The 25,000-nt window shown below is 33.2% G+C and overlaps 1 protein-coding gene across 1 annotated transcript in view; it reads left to right on the top strand.

Moving 5' to 3' along the window:
* galnt3 (UDP-N-acetyl-alpha-D-galactosamine:polypeptide N-acetylgalactosaminyltransferase 3 (GalNAc-T3)) overlaps positions 1 to 23,951 on the top strand; it is a 24,483-nt gene extending 532 nt beyond the window's left edge. Inside the window, 12 exon segments of the mRNA XM_048194653.1 lie at positions 1 to 263; positions 1,524 to 1,923; positions 1,925 to 2,109; positions 6,906 to 7,078; positions 13,401 to 13,550; positions 15,187 to 15,421; positions 15,874 to 15,991; positions 16,867 to 17,067; positions 18,280 to 18,411; positions 18,606 to 18,707; positions 21,908 to 22,060; positions 23,544 to 23,951. The exon segment at positions 1 to 263 is cut by the window's left edge and continues 532 nt beyond it. Of these exon segments, the coding sequence (XP_048050610.1) occupies positions 1,612 to 1,923; positions 1,925 to 2,109; positions 6,906 to 7,078; positions 13,401 to 13,550; positions 15,187 to 15,421; positions 15,874 to 15,991; positions 16,867 to 17,067; positions 18,280 to 18,411; positions 18,606 to 18,707; positions 21,908 to 22,060; positions 23,544 to 23,657 (1,875 nt within the window). The 5' untranslated portion in view covers positions 1 to 263; positions 1,524 to 1,611 and the 3' untranslated portion in view covers positions 23,658 to 23,951.
* Positions 23,952 to 25,000: the final 1,049 nt, after the last annotated feature.

The following is a 25,000-nucleotide window of genomic DNA, read 5'->3' as shown; positions in this document are numbered from 1 at the left end:
TTTATAAGTGGAAGAGCAACATTTTTTAAATGTTGACGTTGTTGGACTCACCCTAACAGAATGAAGGTGCATGTGGCGTTTACGCACACGTTACGCAAGCCCCGCCCCTTTACCTGAAAGAGTAGCACCTGGATCCAACGACGCGGAAGTCCGGCTGAGGTTGCTCCGCTTTGACATCGCGGTGGTCATCAGTTCTGCTTTGGGACAGTCGCTGTTGAAGTTCGAAACACTTTTGGATATGAACTGACATGAATATTAAGTCGGTATGTCTTTCAGTTTCTTTACTGTCTCTGTCTGCTTCATAACGTTTGTTTTCATGATTGTGCGCGAGAACTGGACACTGATTTATAGTCTGGACAGATGGTGTTATTGTACTATAACCCTAAAATATCATCCATAAAGCAACATGTGCCACATTAAATGGACTTTTTATCAGACATCCTAGGAATACCTCACTTAACATGTCTTGATAATGTGAATTTATATGGATTTTCCCCTCATTTTACATTTTATGGAATGTTAAATATCATATTCATGTTTATATTTAGTAGGAAAGTAAATAGAAAAGTGCCATTTGCTTTTCTCCAAATTGCTGTGACAACACTCCCACATCATGTAAGTGATCATTAAAATGTATTTTCATTGACAAAAAAAGTTTTTCAGTAAAAAATAAATAAAAATATGCATCTAATTTTTGATTCACACTATTTTTGCGTACACATTATAAGGCCTTCTAGGGTTTACTCTAAAAAAATGCTTGGTTGAAAATGGGCAAACCCAGCGGATGGGTTAAATGTTTGCCCAACCTGCTGGGCAGTTTTATTTAACTCAGCTATTGGTTAAAAACTATTTAATATTAACCCGAAATGTGTTGGAAATTGAAAATCAGACACATAATTACTAGAGGCAACAATAATAATCAAAAATTAATAAGCAATTTAATAAATGTTTATTGTTTAATTATTATTCATTAAACTTGAACATTGAACATATTAATAAATGTTTAATAAATGTTTCCAACATACTTTGGGTTTATTTTAGGCAACAATACAGTCAGTTTTAAACAATAGTTGAGTTAAATAAAACGACTTAGCAGGTTGGGCAAACATTTAACCCAACTGCTGGGTTTGTCCATTTTCAACCCAACTTAGGTTGTTTTTAATCCAGCATTTTTTAGAGTATGGAAAGAAACAAACTATTATGATTAATAAAAGATAGAGTTTTAGACAGAAATGTCAAGTGTGATGTTTGAAATATGATTAATGTTTGTAATATGATTAATACTTTTCCATTGGTTAAAAGTCTCAATTATGATTTGGAAAGTTTCACTCCAAGGCAGTGTTGTTAAAGTAATTAAATTCACAAAATTACCTCTCATGTGAAGAACGGTTTCCCAGCCACCTAAAAGGGGCTTAAATATCAAAGAAAACATTTATGTTGGATGTTCAGAACTGGAGTTTTCCGTTCTCAAGCTAGTTGACAGAAGTGTTCGCAGCACTTACACCTTTCTCTCCCGTTCACAGGTCGGAAGGGCGGTGATGTTACGCACAGAGAGTGTGCCAGGTGAAGCTTTGTTTCCCACACTCTGAACACTGGCTTCGCCTCAAAAGAATGACATTCTTCCGCAGGCTCCTGCGCAGACGACTGCACCCATGGAAGCTCGCCATCGTGGCGCTGGTGTTCGTGACTTTCCTGTTTCTGATGCAGCGAGAGGTGGTCAGTCAGAACCCCCAGGACGAACCCTGGCTCAAAGGGATTGTGGAGAAACGGGATGGCGTTCTTGGGATGGTGATTGGGGCGGTGAATAACTTCCGGGACGCTATGCCAAAGATGCAGATCAAAGCTCCAGTGAGGCAGCAGGAAAGCGAGGGCAGTCCGGCCTGTCTGTCCGGGTACTACACGGCCGCTGAACTCCGACCGGTCCTTAGAAAGGCCACCGCAAAACCCCAGCGCCCCAGGGGCTTCTGGGAAGGCTTTTCACACTGACAACCTGGGCTCGTCAGAGCAGAAGGAAAAGGAGAGAGGAGATGAGAAGCACTGCTTTAACTTGTACGCCAGTGATCGGATCTCACTGAGCAGAGACCTCGGCCCTGATACGAGACCTCCAGAGTACGTGCCACCTGTTTGCTTTATGCGCCTTCTGACAAATCATCAGCATGGAAGCTTGTTTCAGCCACTGAATAAAAAAAAGAAGGTATAACTGCGACTTTTTATCTCGCAATTCTGACTTTTTTTTCAATTGCGAGTTATAAAGTCAGAAAAAAATCAGAATTGTGAGATAAAAAGTCAGAATTGCGAGAAAATGGTCAAATTGTGAGTTTATATCTCGCGATTGCGAGAGAAAAGGCTTTAGAGTTTGTAATGCACAGTTTATAACTTGGATTTCTGACTTTATTTCTCGCAATTGTGAGTTTATATCTCGCAATTCTGACATTATTACTCTCAATTCTGGCTTTATTTCTTGCCATTGCGAGTTTATATCTCAGTTCTGAGAAAAGAAGTCAGAATTGTGAGAAAAAAGTCAGAATTGCGAGTTTATATCACAATTTTGAGAAAAGTCAGAATTGTGAGTTTATATCTTGCAATTTTGAGAAAAAAGGCTTTTAGAGTTTATAGTGCACAATTGTTAGTTTATATCTCGCAATTCTAACTTTATATCACAATTCTGACTTTATGTCGCAATTGCAAGAAAAAAAGTCATAATTGCAAGAAAAATGTCAGAATTGCGGGTTCATAACACGCAATTGTTAGTTTATATCTCGCAATTCTGACTTTATATCTCGCAATTCTAACTTTATGTCGCAATTGCAGAAAAAATCTGAATTGCGAGAAAAAAGTCAGAATTGCAAGAAAAAAGTCAGAATTGAGAGAAAAAAGTCAGAATTGAGAGAAAAAAGTCAGAATTGCAGGTTCATAACACGCAGTTGTTAGTTTATAACTCATAATTCTGACTTTATTTCTTGCAGTTCTGAGAAAAGAATTCAGAATTGCGAGAAAAAAGACAGAATTGTGAGTTTATATCACAATTTTGAGAAAAGAAGTCAAAATTGTGAGTTTATATCTTACAATTGCGAGAAAAAAGTCAGAACTGTGAGTTTATATCACAGTTTTGAGAAAAAGTCTTTAGAGTTTATAATGCACAATTGTTAGTTTATAACTCGCAATTCTGAGAAAAGAAGTCAAATTTGTGAGATAAAGAGTCACAATTACCTTTTTATTTTTGTTATTTTTGTAGTGGCAGAAACAAGCTTCTATACATCAGACATCTTAAAGGGATAGTTCACCCAAAAATGAAAATTCTGTCATAATTTACTCACCGTTGTTCAAAACCTGTAAGAATTTCTTTCTTCTGCTAAACACAGAAGAATGTCAGTGAACAAACAGTAGATTGGCCCCATTGACTTCCATAGTGTCCCCCCCCCCCATACTATGGAAATCAGTGGGGTCCATCAACTGTTTGGTAACCCATAATCTTCAAAATATCTTCTTTTGTGTTCAGCAGAAGAAAGAAACTCATACAGGTCTTGAACAACTTGACGGTGAGTAAATGATGACAGAATTTTCACTTTTGGGAGAACTTCCCTTTAATGTTTGTCATTAAAGTTATAGCTACAAGAATATTATCAGTGAGTGAATATTTGGATGCAGTATCTATCTCATTCATATTTAAATATTCAGGGTTTCCACAGAAATATCAGGGAATTTTAAAATTGTTTAATAAAATCCAAGGTCATTGCCATTTATAAAGTGAATATACAGTTTTCTAGTCACCATGAAATTAAAATGGATGACTCTTACTTTTTTTGCAGTTTTTATTATAAATGCTTTTCCATGCACATTCATGTGCCCTCATAATCTTTAATAAAAATAACTTCCCTTAACTCTTGCAGCAACATCTCTTCTCTTCTCTGATGATGTGTTTACTGGTGCCAGGGCGGGACAACCAACCTGACAATCACATGAGATCAACCAATAGCAAACCACAACCATCCAATCAATTCCCCATAGACAAAATCCAGTCCCGCCCTACAGCTTTTCTTTTTTGGCAAACCATTTCACTCATCACAATAGGGAAGAAAAGACTATTGCAACTTCCATTTCATGCCGACTTTAATGAATTAATCTGCTGGATATTAAGCCTCATTCATGAAACATGAGAAAAACAGATGTGATTAAACTATTCTTGCATCAATCCTCACATTCAGCTCAATTAAAGTATTAATGTAAGAATGGAATTTTGATTTATTCAGAACTTTGTTCATGTTTCATAAAAGAGGCCCTGTGAATGCAGTCTCTATGAAATTATTTTTAAAAATAATCATCCAGTAATCATGACCAACTTGAAAAGTCATGGGAATCCTGAATATTGTAAATGTGAAAAATAATACATCTGAAAATAATCATGCTGAAACTCTTGTAAAACTGAAATGCAAAAGTGTGATCTGCTTTTTTTAATTATTTTTTGCTGAATCACCTGAATAATATGGAGCTCTGGCTATCAAAACTCAATCCAAAACCAACAAAAAATAATATGAGAAGACCACCTTGTAAATTGAAATGGTATAATTCCATTGCATATACAGTGAGATCCATTAGTCTGAGACTTCTATTTAGCATTTTTCTAATTTAAAACATTTTTAATAATATCCAGTCAAATAACTTTTTGTGTTTGTTATCTGACAGTTTTGCTTTTAATATATTTGCTTTTTATGCAGAATCTAAAATAGTTCTTATTTTTCATGTCATAGTGTTTCTTTGCTTGACATTTTTCAAAATATTTCATACAAGAATGTTTGTTTGCAATCTAGAACAGAATTTATTTATCTGTCTGGATAATCAGTGGCTCTGAAACTACAGACTAGCTTTTCTCCTCAGACGCGTTATATAAACATGTCTATGCAGATATTGCGACTAATGACAGACTAAGACAAAGATGAGCGTTTTTCTCTAATTAAACGCGTTTGTTCTTGCCCTTATTGCTTTAGTGGAGTGATATACACAAAACAAAGCCTGGAGTTCCTCTATTGCTCATTTACAGTGTCACACAATTAGTAGTCTGCAAAATGACATCCAGACTAGGGCTGGGTGACACAGCCAAAACAATTATATCTTACTCTAAAAATGCTTAGAAGGGTGATTATTATATATATATATATATATATATATTTTTTTTTTTTTTTCAGAGAAATCATTAGTTCAACCAAACAGTCATTATAGCCAAATCAATCTGAAATGTTTATTGCAAGTAAAGTGAATAAAAATCTAGTTAAAATATGCACCAATATAAAAATACATAGACAAATTCATTTAACATTTATTTGTGTAGCGCTTTTCACAATAAATTTCATTTCAAAGCAGCTTTACAGAAAATGCATGTTTCTGCATTACACTTTTTAGAGTAATTTATCAGAGATGACTATGAAATGAAATATCTTAATAAAATGTTTTAATACATATCTACTATACAAATATTCTTCACTGATGACATGTTTACTGGTGCGAGGGCGGGACAACCAACCTGTCAATCACATGAGATCAACCAATAGCAAACCACAACCATCCAATCAATTCCCCATGGACAAAATCCAGTCCCGCCCTACAGTTCTTCTTGTTCAACAAGCCATTTCCCTCATCACAATAGGGAAGAAAAGACTATTGCAACTTCCATTTCATGCAACTTTAATGATTTAATAATTGTTAATAATTTGTGTAGCGCTTTTCACAATACGTATAATTTCAAAGCAGCTTTACAGAAAATGCATGTTTCTACATTACAATTTTTACAGTAATCTGTTATTAGAGGTGACTGTCCAAGTAATGTCCTTAAGTCCAGAAATGAAATATCTTAATAAAATGTTTTAATACATGTAAAAAGATTTCTGAGAGATAATGAAAATGAAATGTTGAAAATGAATCAAACTTTCATTCATGCTAATGCTTATTTTGCTACAATCTGAGATTATTTTAGTATGCTATTATAGTGTTATTCATTTTTTGAATTTGTTTTTATTTTTGCATATTTTTTATTTGAATTAAGTTTTTTTTTTTTTTTTTTTTGTGTTTTTTTCATTTTTAAAAAAAATGTGTCTACAATATGTAGTAGAGCTGCACAATTAATTGTTAAAAGATCGAGATCTCGATTCAAACACCCACACGATCTTATTTATTAATGACAACGATACCTGGACCATCCAAATCTGTGTTTCGTGGTGCCTCGCTGAGCCAAATAGACACTAGTTATTTCTGTTACAAATATTAAAATGATCACAAAAGTACTGAGATAAAAGTTTAAAGTTAAGATATAAACACTGATGTCTACGTTAACAATCAAAATAGCGCAAACCATCAACTTGGCGCTTCAAATAATGGTTGTATCAATTAGAATTTTACACCACTAGTTGGCGACAAGTGACTGTTAAAAAATGTGTTTGTCATTGAATCATTCATTCAAAAGATTCGCTCAAAAACACTGATTCATCCAGTAATAAAACAAGTATTTATCAATGAGTCATTGAATTCATTCAATACTGTTCAGATTAATTAAACATTTTTCCAGCAATTAACATTTTGTCAGAACCTCTAGTAAATTACATATTATTTTGTTTAGTAGGATATGGATATTCAGAATCATGGGAAAATTGCGATCTCTATTTGAAACCAAAAAAATCATATCTCATTTATCCAGAATCATGCAGCTCTAATATGTAGTGATTATTATTTTTTATATCAGTTTTAGTTATTTTAAGCTAAACTAAATGGGAATGAGAAATGTTGGCAACTAGCTGAAATAGGTTTAACATATTTAATTTAATTTAAAGTTTGTTTTATTTCAAGTAAGTTTCAAAAAAGTTTTAGTCTTTAGTTTTGAGTAAAATGTTCCCTCTTTCCCTTTCCTTTTCCTCTAGATGCATCGAACAGACGTTCAGGCGCTGTCCACCCCTGCCGACCACAAGTGTGATCATCGTGTTCCACAACGAAGCGTGGAGCACGTTACTGCGGACCGTCTACAGCGTCCTGCACACCTCCCCTGCTCTACTCCTCAAAGAAATCATCCTCGTCGATGACGCCAGCGTTGACGGTAACTCACCTCAAGCTTGTGGCCCCACGAGACCATCCATGTGTTTTAATGGGCGTCCGGTTTCACTCAAGCAACCCGTTTTACAGAATTCTTTTAGGCCTGCTGACACCTGGCCGCTCGTGAAGCAGGTTACTACGGGAAACGGAGCTGTTTGGGAATGTTCTCAGAGGGGTTTTGCTCAGTCGGTGAAGGGGGTCTGAGGTATAGGGGGCTATCAGTGGACTCTTAAAAACCAGATCTGTGACAGACGGACGAGAGAGGAGAAACACAAAGAGGAAAATGAGCATTAGAGCAGTGGTTCCCAACTGGTTTTACTTCAGGAGTCATATTTGACATTAGTGGCAACTCGACACAGCAACAAAATCGCTTGGTAAACCATAAGTGTCTTTAAAATCAAACCTTGAAATTTGTTGCTGCATAAATTGTTCTAATTTAAATGGATTTCAATGGATTCATGTTCTCAGCGACTAAAACACATAGTGGTTTTCCTCGCTGTGGCTCGTGTTTAAAGGATTATTTCACTTTCTAATGAAAATTAGCCCAAGTTTTATTCACCCTCAAGCCATCCTAGGTAAAATATCTAGCTTCCGGACCGCCTTCAGTATTCAACTTACGGAAAAAGCTTAATTGGCGCGACGGCTGTTCCGTTTTTTCCGTAACTATGGAAGGCAGTCTGGCGCAAGCTAGAAATTTTACTTCTTAACTTGTTAAACATGGATATTTTTTTTTTACACAAACACATCGCTTCGCTTCAGAAGGACTTTATAAACCCCCTGGAGCCGTGCGGAGTACGTTTATGATGGATGGATGTGGATGGAGGCACTTTCTTCAGCTCATACTCATCCACTGCCATTATAAAGCTTGGATGTGTCAGGGTATTTATTAATATTTCTCTGATTGTGTTCATCAGAAAAAAGAAAGTCATATACACCTAGAATTGTTTGAGGGTGAGTAAAACTTGGGATAATTCTCATTTGAAAGTGAACTAATCCTTGAATGAAGTCTAGTCTCTTTTGCATTGTGTAGTTTTGTTCTTGGTTTTTGAGGATGAGGGCAACCTGTTAATATTGGAATAAACAGACATTGTAATATATATTGCGATATGAAAATTTCACCAGATGATTTGAATAGCTCTATTTCTAAACAATTAATCATTCTAGGATTATTGAGGTGCTTTTGTAGGGTAGTGTATCTGCATAGAAAATAATAAACAAATTACAAGCGTAGATACATACAATAGAACAATATAATAAGATACAAATGGAACAAGCAGTGCTTTATATTTTTCAGGTAAATCTAACTGTATTCTGGTACAGACGTTAAATAATCAAATGTAAATGAACACTGCATAGTCTTCACTGTGTAAATAAAATATAATTAATTCATTAATTTATCTTTGTTAAATCTACAAATGTGATTTTTATTTTTTTTTTCTTCTGTTGTTTGATTAACATTGATGACACAAACATCTGCGGGTAAATTAGGCTGCTGTCACTTTAAGACGAATGCACGGATCCAATATAATGACACGTATCTTTCTCAGTTGTTTACAACACATAACCGACTGTGTTTACGAGGATACTCACTGAGACAGGTATTTTGAATTAATTTTGCGCTCATGTGTCCGTTCATATGGAAGCTTATTTTCGCCACTGAATAAAAAAAAAAAGATAATTGTGACATTTTATCTCACAATTTTGACTTTTTTTCTCACAATTACGAGTTTACATCTCACAATTCAGAATTGCGAGATATAAACTCATAATTGCGAGAAATAAAGTCAGAATTGCGAGTTATAAACTCATAATTGCGAGAAATAAAGTCAGAATTGCGAGTTATAAGCTCAGCTATAAGCTCATAATTGCGAGAAATAAAGTCAAAATTGCGAGTTATACGCTCAATCGCGAGAAATAAAGTCAGAATTGCGAGTTATAAGCTCAGTTGCGAGAAATAAAGTCAGAATTGCGAGTTATAAGCTCAATTGTGAGAAATAAAGTCAGAATTGCGAGTTATAAACTCACAATTGCGAGAAATAAAGTCAGAATTGCGAGTTATAAGCTCAGTTGCGAGAAATAAAGTCAGAATTGCGAGTTATAAGCTCAATTGCGAGAAATAACGTCAGAATTGCGAGTTATAAACTCACAATTGCGAGTTATAAACTCACAATTGCGAGAAATAAAGTCAGAATTGCGAGTTATAAACTCAGTTGTGAGAAATAAAGTCAGAATTGCGAGTTATAAACTAACAATTGCGAGAAATAAAGTAAGAATTGCGAGTTATAAGCTCAATTGCGAGAAATAGTCAGAATTGCGAGTTATAAGCTCAGTTGCGAGAAATAAAGTCAGAATTGCGAGTTATAAGCTCAATTGCGAGAAATAAAGTCAGAATTGCGAGTTATAAACTCACAATTGCGAGAAATAAAGTAAGAATTGCGAGTTATAAGCTCAATTGCGAGAAATAAAGTCATAATTGCAAGTTATAAACTCATAATTGCGAGAAATAAAGTCAGAATTGCGAGTTATAAGCTCAATTGCGAGAAATAAAGTTAGAATTGCGAGTTATAAACTCATAATTGCGAGAAATAAAGTCAGAATTGCGAGTTATAAACTCACAATTGCGAGAAATAAAGAATTGCGAGTTATAAGCTCAATTGCGAGAAATAAAGTCATAATTGCAAGTTATAAACTCATAATTGCGAGAAATAAAGTCAGAATTGCGAGTTATAAGCTCAATTGCGAGAAATAAAGTTAGAATTGCGAGTTATAAACTCATAATTGCGAGAAATAAAGTCAGAATTGCAAGTTATAAACTCATAATTGCGAGAAAGTCAGAATTGCGAGTTATAAGCTCAATCGTGAGAAATAAAGTCAGAATTGCGAGTTATAAACTCAGTTGCGAGAAATAAAGTCAGAATTGCGAGTTATAAGCTCAATCGCGAGAAATAAAGTCAGAATTGCGAGTTATAAGCTCAGTTGCGAGAAATAAAGTCAGAATTGCGAGTTATAAACTCAGTTGCGAGAAATAAAGTCAGAATTGCGAGTTATAAACTAACAATTGCGAGAAATAAAGTAAGAATTGCGAGTTATAAGCTCAATTGCGAGAAATAAAGTCAGAATTGCGAGTTATAAACTAAACAATTGCGAGAAATAAAGTAAGAGTTGCGAGTTATAAGCTCAATTGTGAGAAATAAAGTCATAATTGCAAGTTATAAACTCATAATTGCAAGAAATAAAGTTAGAATTGCGAGATATAAACTCGAAATTCTGACTTTATTTCTCGCAATTCTGCATTTATAACACGCAAGTCTATATCACACAATTCTGACTTTATAACTTGCAATTTATATTATGCAATTCTGAGAAAAAAAGTCAGAATTGTGAGATAAAATGTAACAATGACCTTTTTTTTAATTCAGTGGTGGAAACGAGCTTCCATACGTTCAAGCTCAAAAAGAAGAGAAAGGGAACTGAATTCAGTGTTCACGTGCTGTCTGCGCGGTTCTGTGCGTGCACAGAAAACTACAAAACAACTACGACCCCTATACTTGACATCGCACATCCTGAGATGTGACTATCAGAGATGCACACATATATCGTGCAGCCCTCAATAAAATACTGATTAATTAAAAAATAAATCATACTGACCCCAGGCTATTGAATGGTAGTGCATATGGTTAGTTGCATTTGATTATTTCTAATTTATTTTACCCTGCTGAACAGATCAAAACAGACCTGCTATGCATTTTCAGGTTGAGAAGCACTGCACTAGATCTCACCTATCCGTTGCCCTGGTTGAATCACGCAGGGACTGAACTTTCTCTTTTGGCAGCCTTCCAATGTGAGAAATGAAAGCCAGGGAATTGGCTTTCAACTATTCTTTTACGCTCCCTCTTCTTTTAATTACACCCTCCGTCTCTCTTTCTCAAGCACTTTCAGCTTCCGCTGAGAAAGACCAGTCTTCTGTGTGTCGACCCCCGCCCTCAGAGGCAGCCAAAACCTATAGGACATCCCGCTGCGCTGCTGTGAATCATTTCAGCTGGTTTCAGCAGGCCTGTGTTTTACACCCTTACTCTTAAATGATTCTGAAGAGGATAATACATGTTATATCATAAATCATAATGTGTGTGTTGGGAAAGCTACTCTTAAACTGCAGCTTCTCAAGGAACTCATAATTTAAAGTAGTTAAATGGTCAAGCAACGCTCCCTGTTGATAATAAAAAAGACTAAGGTGGTTAGGCTGGTCTGTTGTGGTGGTTTTGGGATTTGTTCTGTGCCATTAGTGTCACCAAAAATAAATGCAAAAATAATGTCGTTAGTCTGATTTTGAAACCAATTTCAATTCACTTTAGTGCTGTTAGTTGTATTCATCTCTATTTTTAGCTAGTTACGCCTCAGTTCTGTATTACATATATTATTATACCAAAGTGCCTGTCAGTGGCTTTGCCCTGAGGGCTTCTGGGAACTGCAGACTCATGAAAGGAGATATTTATGCTTAATGAATACATACCCGTATCTACTAGATTAAAGGTACGGCTTGAGCTTTGTCCTGCTCTTTTGGTAAAAAGGTATTATTATATCTTTTATCCCTGCATACTGAATCCAAAACATATCCTGACCGAATACTGAGTCAGTTTGAAGGCAAAATGTTAGCCGTTTAACCATACACCATCTTAAAAGTAACATTTAGAAGCTGAAGGAGCGCCGACTGACATAAATAAAACGGCTCTGAATTCTGTTCCAAAAACTGACTACATAGGCAGCTGCCTTCTAAGGGAGCATCCAAATTGAAGAAACATATGCTTGTGCTTTACATATGCTTGATATGCAGTAAGAATAGAAATGCTTGAATAGGCATAATAGCACACACACAAATATTAAATATACACTACCATTCAAAGGTTTGGGTTCTGTAAGATTTGAAAGAAGTCTCTTCTGCTCACCAAGGCTTCATTTATTTGATCAAAAATACAGAAAAATCAGTAATATTATGAAATATTATTGCAATTCAAAAAAACTGTTTTTAATATGATTTATATATATATATATATATATATATATATATATATATATATATATATATATATATATATATATATATATATATATATATATATATTATTTGTAATTAATACCTGTGATCAAAGCTGAATTTTCAGCATCATTACTCCAGTCTTCAGTGTCACATGATCCTTCAGAAATCATTCTTAAAGGATTAGTCCACTTTTAAATAAACTTTTCCTGATAATTTACTCACCCCCATGTCATCCAAGATGTCCATGTCTTTCTTTCTTCAGTCGAAAAGAAATTAAAGTTTTTGATGAAAACATTCCCGGATTTTTTTTTCCATATAATGGACTTCAATGGGCACCAAACAGTTGAAGGTCAAAATTAGTTTCACTGCAGCTTCAAATTGTTCTACACGATCCCAGATGAGAAATAAGGGTCTTATCTAGTGAAACAATCACTCATTTTCTAAAAAAAAAAAAAATAAAATTTTAGACATATTAACCAGAAATGCTCATCTTGAACTAGCTCCCTTCTTCTTCTCTATTTGAATTCCAGCAGTGTAGACGCTGCTAAGTGTATTACTGCCCTCCACAGGTCAAAGTTTGAACTAATTGTTAGATACTATTGAACTAGCATATTGCATATAAAAATTAGTTCAAACTTTGACCTGTGGAGGGCAGTAATACACTTAGCAGTGTCTACACTGCCGGAATTCAAATAGAGAAGAGGAAGAAGAGAGCTAGTTCAAGATGAGCATTTCTGGTTAAAACTTTTAAAAAAAAATTTCAGAAAATGAGCGATTGTTTCACTAGATAAGACCCTTATTTCTCATCTGGGATCATGTAGAACAATTTGAAGCTGGAATGTTTTCATCAAAAACTTTAAAAGTGGACTAATCCTTTAAATGCTGATTTTACTGCTCAAGAAACATTTCTTATTATTATCAATGTTGAAAACAGTTGTGCTGCTTAATATTTTTGTGGCAACTGTGACACTTTTTTCAGGATTCTTTGATGAATAGAAAATAAAGAACAACATTTATTTGAAATAAAATCTATATTTTGATCAATTTAATTCATCCTTGCTGAATAAAAGTACCCCACCCCCCCAAATTTTTTTTTTAAAAATATGTATAATAGACATTTCTCTCATTTCATCTTCCATCTGGATGCATTTTGTACTGAGCTTGTTGCAATGCATTCTGTGATTCCCTTCTCCGTGAAAGGAGAATTTTGCATAAAGAAAATATAACAACTATTGATTGTTCTTGTAAACTGCACAAACAGACATTGTTTTGACATTTCTGTTTCTCACAGAGCGACTAAAGGACGAACTGGACGAGTATCTGAAACAGCTGCACATTGTTCGCGTGGTCCGCCAGCGGGAGCGAAAGGGCCTGATAACCGCCCGGCTCCTTGGGGCCTCCGTTGCGACAGGCGACACTCTCACCTTCTTGGACGCCCACTGTGAGTAGCCAAACTCTGGCATGTGAAATCACTGAGTCATATGAGCGACTTGCCATTTTAAAGAGCAAATCACTCCCACTCAAGTGTGCTGGATTCACATTAATAGGGTTTGTCTCTTAATAAAAACACACTCTTTATAAGAAGCCTGTGGTCAGTTAGAGCTGCTCTGCACTGGAAAGAATCTGATGCTTTTTAATTCCGTCTGAGTTTAAGGCTTGTTAAACATTCATGATTTTATTTAGGTCGTGTTTGTGTCCTTCGCTGGTGTGGTTGACTGGGATATGGTCGGCAGAATGCAAAAATTGCTAAAATTGATTTAGAACACAGTCTTATTTATTCATCTCGGCTGTGTTTATTCATCTGAGTGTTTGTAAGTAAACACATTCAAGTAAATAAGAGTAAGAGGGGATGGTTTAGCCTAAGGATAGGAACGTACTCGAGTGTACACATTTAAAGAGGCCATATTATGCCCTCATACAAAGTCTTAATTTTGTTTTTGGGGTGTATTAGAATAAGTTTTCATGCTTGTATGTTCAAAAAAACGTTATTTTTCACATATATGACATTGTTGCAGCACCTCTCTTCCCAGTCTCTTGCACCTCTCTTGCAAGTCATTATCAGCATTGTTCAAAAAGTCAAAAAGTATGTGGTTGGAATGACAGCTCTCGACCTGTAGTTAAAAGCATAGTTTCTTTTTTGCGTGACGTGGACTATCTAATAAACCCCTATCTTAAGCAAAATAAGCAAGCTGACATTTAGTACAATTTACATATTTTATTTTGAATATATACAAATGTCATTTACTTTTACATTGTCTTTTAGTTTGTCAAGCGATTTTTGAAGAGTGCGCATGTCCTAGGATTGAATCTGGAAATAAAGCAAAATAACTGAAAAAAATGTCTGTAATTTATACCAAACATCTAGCATTAATTCGAATGAACAGATTCATTAAAGGGGACCTGTTATGAACCTTTTCACAAGATGTAATATAAGTCTCTGGTGTCCCCAGAATGTGTCTGTGAAGTTTCAGCTCAAAATCCCCCACAGATCATTTATTATAGCTTGTCAAATTTGCCCCTATTTGGGTGTGAGCAAAAACATGCCGTTTTTGTGTGTGTCCCTTTAAATGCAAATGAGCTGCTGCTCCCGCCCCCTTTCCAGAAGAGGGCGGAGCTATAACAGCTCAACAACAACAAAACTGGAGAATCTCACGCAGCCAAAATGAGGATTGTCAGTAACGGTGTTCAGCCTTATTGTTCAAACCGGAGTCGACACTGATGGAGAGACTCAGGAAGAAGCAATGTGCTCTGATTGGTCGGCTGGACCATTGTGTTGTGATTGGTCAACCGCTTTGAGTGTGTTTTATGAAACGTCACACCCCTTACCATAACCGTGAATTTCAACACTCTACTAACTAACTCACCCCGGTCTCTTCCCCTTTATTTTGCGTATTCCTTGGGCGGGAATTATTCACATGAGAGATATTGTGATGTGTTCGTTCCCAGAAGAAAACTCAAGACTACAATGGAGGCGCTTCAGGGAGCTCAGAAACAGCACTAAAGAAACTTGAAATTGTAAAACAGAATAAGTCAGACTTCTCAAGATGCTTCAGCTTTATCATCATTCGTTTGTTCAGGTGAATGTTTCCACGGATGGCTTGAGCCGCTGCTGGCCAGGATAGCGGAGAACTCCACCGCTGTAGTGAGTCCTGACATCACCACCATTGACCTGAACACATTTGAGTTCATGAAACCCTCACCGTACGGACAGCACCATAACCGGGGGAATTTCGACTGGGGCCTGTCCTTCGGCTGGGAAACCCTGCCGGATCATGAGAAACGGAGACGCAAAGATGAAACATACCCAATTAAGTAAGGAAACGCTCAGCTTTACAATATAAATGAACACTATTTATTTACTCATGCCATGACTTTCCAGAGCCATGAGACTTATACTACAAAGAAGTCTCTTATGCTCACCAAGACTGCATTCAGTTGATCAAAATAGTGAAAATATTACAATTTAAAAGAACTGTTTTCTATTTGAATATATTTTAAAATGTAATTAATTCCTGAGTGTTTTCCTTTTGTGTTCAGTGGAAAATAAAAAGGTTTGGAACAACATGACTATTCCTTAAATGCTTTGACTGAGAGAGTAAATAGATTTGATAATACACAGAAGCGCATTGTTTGTTTTCCAATAAATGGTTTTATTACCCACCCACACACACACACACACAAAACACACATTTCAGTCATTTTCTGTCTAATGAAAAACATTCAAAGCAAAGAAACATTTACACTAATCGCATTTGCCCTTGCAGGACGCCAACGTTCGCAGGGGGATTGTTCTCCATCTCCAGAGATTACTTCTACCATGTAGGAAGCTATGATGAGCAGATGGAGATTTGGGGAGGAGAAAATATTGAAATGTCCTTCAGGGTGAGTCAAAATTCATTTTACACAGTCCTGTGGTTTATGAACCTCTTTAGGTTGTTCTTTGCACATGTACACAACCGTTCAAAAGTTAAGAAATTAATAGTTTTATTCAGAAAGGATGCATTAAATTGATCAAAAGTGACATTTAGAGTGTTACAAAAGATTTCTGTTTCAAATAAATGTTGTTTTGAACTTTCTATTCATCAAAGAATCCTGAAAATAAATGTATCACGGATTCCATAAAAATATTCAGCAGCACAACTTCAACATCAATAAGAATAAGAATAATATTACAGTTTTTACTGTATTTTTGATCAAATAAATATACAGCCATGGAGAGAAAAAGAGACTTCTGCCAAAAACATAATTCTTGCCAACACCAAACTTTTGAATGTTAAAAAAAATTAGAAGTTAACTTTGAATGAAGCAAGACTGACTTCAGCATTTGCAATGAAATGGATCAAACACTTTTAGAGATTCACAGCAAGAAAATTATATTAATTACAACAGTTCAAGTTCTGTTTGGTAGCCAAATTTGAGAAATTACCACATTAACTGATTTAAGTAAAAGAAGTGTGTATGTAACTTGAATTTACATTAACTTAAATTTGTAGGGACTTTTGTGAACATTTAAGTGGTAATGCAAATGAATCATTGAGTCATAATTTTTTTTGATGAATGAATCACTTTCCAACTTTAAAATTTAAATCATTGACTCTCAAAAGGAAGGATTGGGAAACTAATTAAACAACACTGTCTTTATTTAAAAATGTGGTTATTAAGTTTCCTAATGTCTGAGTAAATATAAATAAAGCTCTTCTTTTTCCTCTCATACATAATTCACGCGCTGTTCTTGACCTCCTGCTCTCGTCCTTCAGGTGTGGCAGTGCGGCGGGCAGCTAGAAATCATCCCCTGTTCAGTCGTTGGCCACGTGTTTCGCACGAAGAGTCCGCACACCTTCCCTAAAGGCACGCAGGTGATAGCTCGCAACCAGGTGCGTCTGGCTGAGGTGTGGATGGATGACTTTAAAGAGATCTTCTACCGGAGGAACCAGCAGGCCGCTCAAATTGCCAAAGAGGTACAACTCCCAACATTCCCAGTCCCTCATTATTGTAACATTTCGCGATTACAATAAGATACTGTAATGGTTTAGTTGAAGCATATTGTCGTATGTTCCCCCATATAGTCATGGGGAGGGTGTGTGTGTGTGTGTGTGTGTATGTATATATATATACAGTACAGTCCAAAAGTTTGGAACCACTAAGATTTTTAATGTTTTTAAAAGAAGTTTCGTCTGCTCACCAAGGCTACATTTATTTAATTAACAATACAGTAAAAACAGTAATATTGTGAAATATTATTACAATTTAAAATAACTGTTTTCTATTTGAATATATTTCACAAAGTAATTTATTCCTGTGATGGCAAAGCTGAATTTTCAGCATCATTACTCCAGTCTTCAGTGTCACATGATCCTTCAGAAATCATTCTAATATGCTGATCTGCTGCTCAAGAAACATTTAATGTGTACAATTGTACAAAATATTTGTGTACAATATTTTTTTCAGGATTATTTGATGAATAGAAAGTTCAAAAGAACAGTGTTTATATATATATTCTATATTATTATATTATTATATTTATGTACATATATCCCTTCAGATAAGGACAAAAAGTTAATTAACAAAATAAATAGTAATACCAAAATAATACAACTATAAATAATAAATTGTAAAACTGTAAATAAATACATTTAAATAATAAGTAAAACTGTTTTTAATTAATTATTTTAAGATAAATTATGTAAAACAAATCAATTCACTTGTTTTAATAATTTGCCTTATTATTATTATTATTTTTTTACAAATTTAATTATTAAAAATAAAATATTTTATTTAATTAGCCTTAAATTTATTTATTTTATTCCATAATTTATTATATTTTAAAGTTGTATTAATACTTTTATTTTATTTACATAATTAATTAATCTGCCACCCTTCAGTTGTGTTATACAAATGGATTTCCTGCATTTGTTTGCTGGCATTGCTCTTGAGTTAAGAGCTGTGAGACTAAAGGCCTTTTGCCAGGCTTTCATTGTGCTGGTCTTCTGCGACCTAAACCACAGAAATCCTTCAACATTCCCAACGTGTAGCCAAGACCTGCTGCTGGTTCATAGCCGTAGACAGACAGCTTTAAAGTGGAGCCTCAGACAGCCTGTGGGCAGCTTTAATATGAGATTCAAAGGCAGGTTTCTGTAATGAAGCTACCATCTCTCGCTCTCTCTCCACAGCACTCTTTTGGAGACGTCTCCAAGCGTGTAGATCTCCGGGAAAAGCTCCAGTGTAAGAGCTTTTCCTGGTATTTGAAGAACGTCTATCCGGAGGTCTTCATGCCCGATCTCAATCCGCTGCAGTTTGGCGCGGTGAGTGTGTGTGTACAGTGGCTGGGACGCCCCTCTTCGCTCTCTTTATTCATCTGTCTGGCCGCTGCGGTTTCCCACCATGCAGCGGATCTCGGAGAAAGCCGTTCTGTAAAACCTTGTTTTAACAGCTTTCATGTTACAACACCACAATCCGTTCCATTTCCTCCTTCAGCCCTCCCTCTGTCTCCCTCCAGATAAAGAACGCCGGGAAGGAGGCCTGTTTGGACGCAGGAGAGAGTAATGAAGGAGGGAAACCTCTCATTATGTACCCCTGCCATGGGATGGGAGGAAACCAGGTAATTGGAGCAGGAACAGTTTGTCCTGTAAATGAATCAAGTGAATTGAAGGAATGATATATGAACCACTTTGTTTTTGAATGGTTATAAGAAATTACCAAAAAATTCTAATAATTTAAATCAGGTGAAGTCAGGTTCTTTTCTTTTCTTTTCTTTTCTTTTCTTTTCTTTTCTTTTCTTTTCTTTTCTTTTCTTTTCTTTTCTTTTCTTTTCTTTTCTTTTCTTTTCTTTTCTTTTCTTTTCTTTTCAAGGAACAGTAAAAAAAAAAAGAAATCCATACAATTCAGTCACTATATTATATAATATAATAATAATTTTAAGATGAAGGTGCTTTTCAGGTATTTTATTTTATTTTATTTTATCTTATATTTTATTTTATGTAATTTAAAGGAATAGTTAAAATTATTTTTATTTTTTATATTATATTATATTATATTATATTATATTATATTATAATTTAAATCAGATGAAGGTGCTTTTTATTTTATTTTATTTTATTTTATTTTATTTTATTTTATTTTATTTTATTACAGTGCCTTTGAGGCATATATTTTTATTTTATTTTCCTTAAAGGATCAGAAAAAACAAACAAACAACAAAAAAACAATAAAAATAGTCCATACAATTCAAGCACTGTATTATATTATATAATATTTTTTTCAATCAGGTAAAGTTTTATTTTATTTTATGTAATTTAAAGGATTTAAATTTTTATTTTTTATATTATATTATATTATATTATATTATATTATATTATATTATATTATATTATATTATTTTATATTATATTATAATTTAAATCAGATGAAGGTGCTTTTTATTTTATTTTATTTTATTTTATTTTATTTTATTTTATTTTATTTTTATTTTATTTTATTTTATTTTATTTTATGACAGTGCCTTTGAGGCATATATTTTTATTATATTTTCAGAAAAAACAAACAAACAAACAAACAAACAAAAAAACAATAAAAATAGTCCATACAATTCAAGCACTGTATTATATTATATAATATTTTTTTGAATCAGGTAAAGTTTTATTTTATTTTATTTTATTTTATGACAGTGCCTTTGAGGCATATATTTTTATTTTATTTTCATAAAAAACAAACAAACAAACAAAAAAAACAATAAAAATAGTCCATACAATTCAAGAACTGTATTATATTATATAATAGTTTTTTTTTTTCAATCAGGTAAAGTTTTGTTTTATTTTATTTTATTTTATTTTATTTTATTTTATTTATTTTATTTTATTTTATTTTATTTTATTTTATTTTATTTTATTTTATTTTATTTATTTTATTTTATTTTATTTTATTTTATTTTATTTTATTTTATTTTATTTTATTTTATTTTATGACAGTGCCTTTGAGGCATATATTTTTTATTATATTTTCAGAAAAAACAAACAAACAAACAAAAAAAACAATAAAAATAGTCCATACAATTCAAGCACTGTATTATATTATATAATAGTTTTTTTCAATCAGGTAAAGTTTTATTTTATTTTATTTTATTTTATTTTATTTTATTTTATTTTGTTTTGTTTTGTTTTGTTTTATTTTATTTTATTTTATTTTATTTTATTTTATTTTATTTTATTTTATTTTATTTTATTTTATTTTATTTTATTTTATTTTATTTTATTTTATTTTATTTTATTTTATGACAGTGCCTTTGAGGCATATATTTTTTATTATATTTTCAGAAAAAACAAACAAACAAACAAAAAAAACAATAAAAATAGTCCATACAATTCAAGCACTGTATTATATTATATAATAGTTTTTTTCAATCAGGTAAAGTTTTATTTTATTTTATTTTATTTTATTTTATTTTATTTTATTTTATTTTATTTTATTTTATTTTATCATTTAAAGGAATAGTAAAAAATATAATATTTTTATTTTTTGTATTATATTATATTATAATTTAAATAAGATGAAGGTGCTTTTTATTTTATTTTATGACAGTGCCTTTGAGGCATATATTTTTATTTTATTTTCCTTAAAGGATCAGAAAAAACAAAAAAACAAAAAAAACAATAAAAATAGTCCATACAATTCAAGCACTGTATTATATTATATAATATTTTTTTCAATCAGGTAAAGTTTTATTTTTTTAAAAAAATTTTTAATGTAATTTAAAGGAATGTTTGAAATTATTTTATTTTTTATATTATATTATATTATATTATATTATATTATATTATATTATATTATATTATATTATATTACATTATATTATATTATATTATAATTTAAATCAGATGAAGGTGCTTTTTATTTTATTTCATTTTATTTTATTTTATGACAGTGCCTTTGAGGCATATATTTTTATTTTATTTTCAGAAAAAACAAACAAACAAAAAAAAAAACAATAAAAATAGTCCATACAATTCAAGCACTGTATTATATTATATAATAGTTTTTTTTTCAATCAGGTAAAGTTTTATTTTATTTTATTTTATTTTATTTTATTTTATTTTATTTTATTTATGTAATTTAAAGGAATAGTAAAAATTATTTTTATTTTTTATATTATATTATATTATATTATAATTTAAATCAGATGAAGGTGCTTTTTATTTTATTTTTATTTTATTTTTATTTTATTTTATTTTATGACAGTGCCTTTGAGGCATATATTTTTATTTTATTTTCCTTAAACGATCAGAAAAAACAAACGAAAAAAAAAAAAAAAAAAAAAAAACTATAAAAATAGTCCATACAATTCAAGCACTGTATTATGTAATATTTTAAATCAGGTAAAGGTTCTTTTGATGTATTTTATTTTATTTTATTTTATTTATTTTTTTTAAAGGAATTTATTAAAAATACCATAAAAGTAGTGTATACAATTCATGTACTATATTCCAAGTTCTAAATTCATACGATAGATTTTTGCGACGAACAGACCAAAATGTATGTTGTTATTCACTCAAAATCTTTTCCTGTGCCAGATCTCTCAAATGTCATTTGCCAGTCGGTCATCAAAACTTGAGTGCCACTGTTTTTGAACGCACTCATGAATGAATTTGAGAGACATTTGTTCTAGGTGCATCGCAAATATCATTTTAATTAGTTCCCTTGGTATATTTTCCAGAACCTCTCAAGAGTTTCCAGGCAAACATCTTTATCTGTTTAATGAAATGTTTTCTTGGTGGTGAAGGTCATTTCTCTCCTCTGATCGTACAGTATTTTGAGTACTCAACCCATCACGAGATCAGGCACAACATTCAGAAGGAGCTCTGTTTGCACGGGACCGATGGAGCTGTCAAATTAGAGGAGTGCCAGTATAAAGGTCACAACACCATCACTGGACCTCAGCAGAGATGGGAGCTCAGAGAGGTAAAACAACATTTTAAAGGCCACGCTGGAGCTCTTGTTTCTCACACACACTCTTTCTCTCTTCTTTACAAGCCTCTGATCTTTAAACTCAACTCCAAAACTGCCTGAGGCTGTGCTGTGTTCCTCAACTCACCCTTCTCTGAAGCCAACATTGTCTTTAGAGACTTGTCATCTCCTGTTGTGCTTGTTAATGCTCATTTTCATCAAAACTCAAACATTGATTTGCAATATGAGTGGCTTTGTTGCAAAACCTAGTGAGCTGCCTTGCTGTTTACTGTCTACTTAGTTTACTTATATATTAGTGCTGTCAATTGATTTAAAAATAACTAATTAATCAAATTTTTTTTCTGTAATTAATCGCGATAAAAAAATAGGACTTTTAATATTTTATGTAATAATTTCATGGTTACTTTCCAAATTAATGTAAAAGCAACTTTAAAAAAAGTATATTTTAAATATTTGTTTAATGGCATCTTTATGAGTAAAGGTCAGTATCACTAATACTGGTGCTGATGTCTCTATGAAATTGATTTTTTTTTTTTTTTTAAAAACATTAATTATAGACATTCAACATTACAGTATAACTGAAAGTGATCAATTTCAACATTTATTAGGCTTTAAAAAAATAACTTTTAATTTAAGTGAACTTAAAACAATCTTCACAAACTCATTATAATATCATATTTACCTGTGGCATTATATTATATTATATTATATTATATTATATTATATTATATTATAGCCTACAGAAATTGAATAAAGTTATCAAACACTTTACAGTCTTCACTGCATAAATAATAAATTAAATATAGATTAATCCTTATTAAAGCTACACATATCTGTTACCTCTGTTCTTTGATTAACATTAATGACAGACTTCACAGCAACTGGTTTATTAGGCTGCTGTCACTTTAAGAGCTGCCGCTGCCGAACATGCCGCGGATCTGATGCGCATCTCATTTTCTCACAACTCTTTGTTCATGTAAGATGTTATTTAACTAATTTTGGTATAATTCTTATTGTTTGTTGAAGCGCAAAAGAGAACTTGATACTGGCACGTGTCTTTCTGTGCATGTCTTTTTAATGTAACATTAGCCAAATTATGATGAAAAAAAACAGATGCTGCGTTAAATATTTTTAACGCGATTAAACTGAAAAAATTAATCTCATGCATTAACGTGCTAATTTTAACAGCACTAATATGCTGCCCAAATTTGGCCTTTTGCAACAACCCTTGGCACACATGATGCCTTAAAATACTGCCTACATAGGCGTCTCAACTGTGCAAAATCAAAACTAAATTTTTTAAACAGACTCACCTCAAAGCATATATTCAAGAATACTGACAACAACAGAAACAAGCTTAGTTTAAGTGCATGGCTTCCTGTCTAATGCTAATTTAAGCTTGCTAATGTTTGTTTTTGTGATTTGGCTGAACTGTAGTGCTGATAGATCCTGCTCTGTTATTTTATTCCCTTTGCAGGATCAGCTGTTCTATAACAAGGGCTCAAAACAGTGCCTGAGCGCTCGTCACGAGAACCCCTCTCTAGTGCCCTGCAATCCAGCTGACAAATACCAGCTCTGGGTCTTCACTTGAATGGCAGGACCGCTGACACACACACACACACACACACACACACACACACACACACACACACACACATACACACACACACACACACACACAGGGTCCAAAACTAACTTGTAGCCACAGCTGCCAATGGGGAAAAAATTACATGCCATACATGAAATATTACAGGCCATGAATATTTTACAGTATTTTTTTAATATACACTACCAGTCAAAATTTTGGAAACATTACTATTTTTAATGTTTTTGACTCATCAAGGCTGCATTTATTTGATCAAAAATACAGAAAAAACAGTAATATTGTGAAATATTATTACAATTTAAAATTAGGGTTTCCTATTTTAATATACTTTAAAACATAATTTATTCCTGTGATGCAAAGCTGAATTGTCAGCATCATTACTCCAGTCTTCAGTGTCACATGATCCTTCATCAGAATTGTAACCAAAATCATTGAATTGCTTATGATTCCCATCCTGCCTTAATTGACATTTATCTCACCTCGTCCACAATCTTAGATGGATTTTTTTTCCGCTAAGTGTGTCGTAGTGCACAATGACGTTGCCTTCTCCTCCTTTCTCAGCAGACGGGTTTTAATGATTTGTGATGCAGGGCAGATGATCAGTCCATTTAAACTGAGTAACATTGTGACAAACTTTGTTATTTACTTGCTAAAGCCAATTTGTATTGGTGTCTGGTGTTAGGCGAGTGTTAATTTTGGACCCTGCACACACACACACACACACACACACACACACACTACCGGACAGAGTCTTCTATCTGACACAGATAGAACTTTAATTTATTTTTGTATGTGGAAAATATTGCTGCTGGAATGTTGGAATATCTTTTGGACCAAAAACGGAGCATGCTCAGACATTCCAGTCTATAGGGGCCAAGACACCTTCTGGGTGGGCACTCAAAAATGTACAGTGAAGTTTTATTTTCTCTCTCCCATTTCATTCCATTGTGTCTGAAAGACTACAGGACATGTTTCCTTGCGCAGTTGCTTTTCTACATTTTTTACCAGAAGAGCTCAACCACAGTGATGCTCAATATCAGCTAACAAGAGCAGAGGCCTTAAAATATTCTTCAAATAATTTTATGCAAGCAGATTTCACAGCACCAAAGACTTCTTGAAAGTATTTGCTTCATATTCCCTTTTTTCACAAGTGTTGTTTTTTTTTCTTGACACATTTCTGGGGTCATTCCTGTTCTGCAGCACCTTTTGAAAACGTAATTCTTGTGTTGTAATTTTAGGGAGTATTTCTATAAAAGGATTTAGCAGACTTTCAGGAAAACGGTCTGGTCAAACTCAGACACTTCAGGTGTATATAACCAGTGGCAAGA

The sequence above is a fragment of the Megalobrama amblycephala genome, linkage group LG6, assembly GCF_018812025.1.
Source record: "Megalobrama amblycephala isolate DHTTF-2021 linkage group LG6, ASM1881202v1, whole genome shotgun sequence".
NCBI lineage: Eukaryota > Metazoa > Chordata > Actinopteri > Cypriniformes > Xenocyprididae > Megalobrama > Megalobrama amblycephala.
This window is presented reverse-complemented; position numbering and strand designations above follow the sequence as displayed.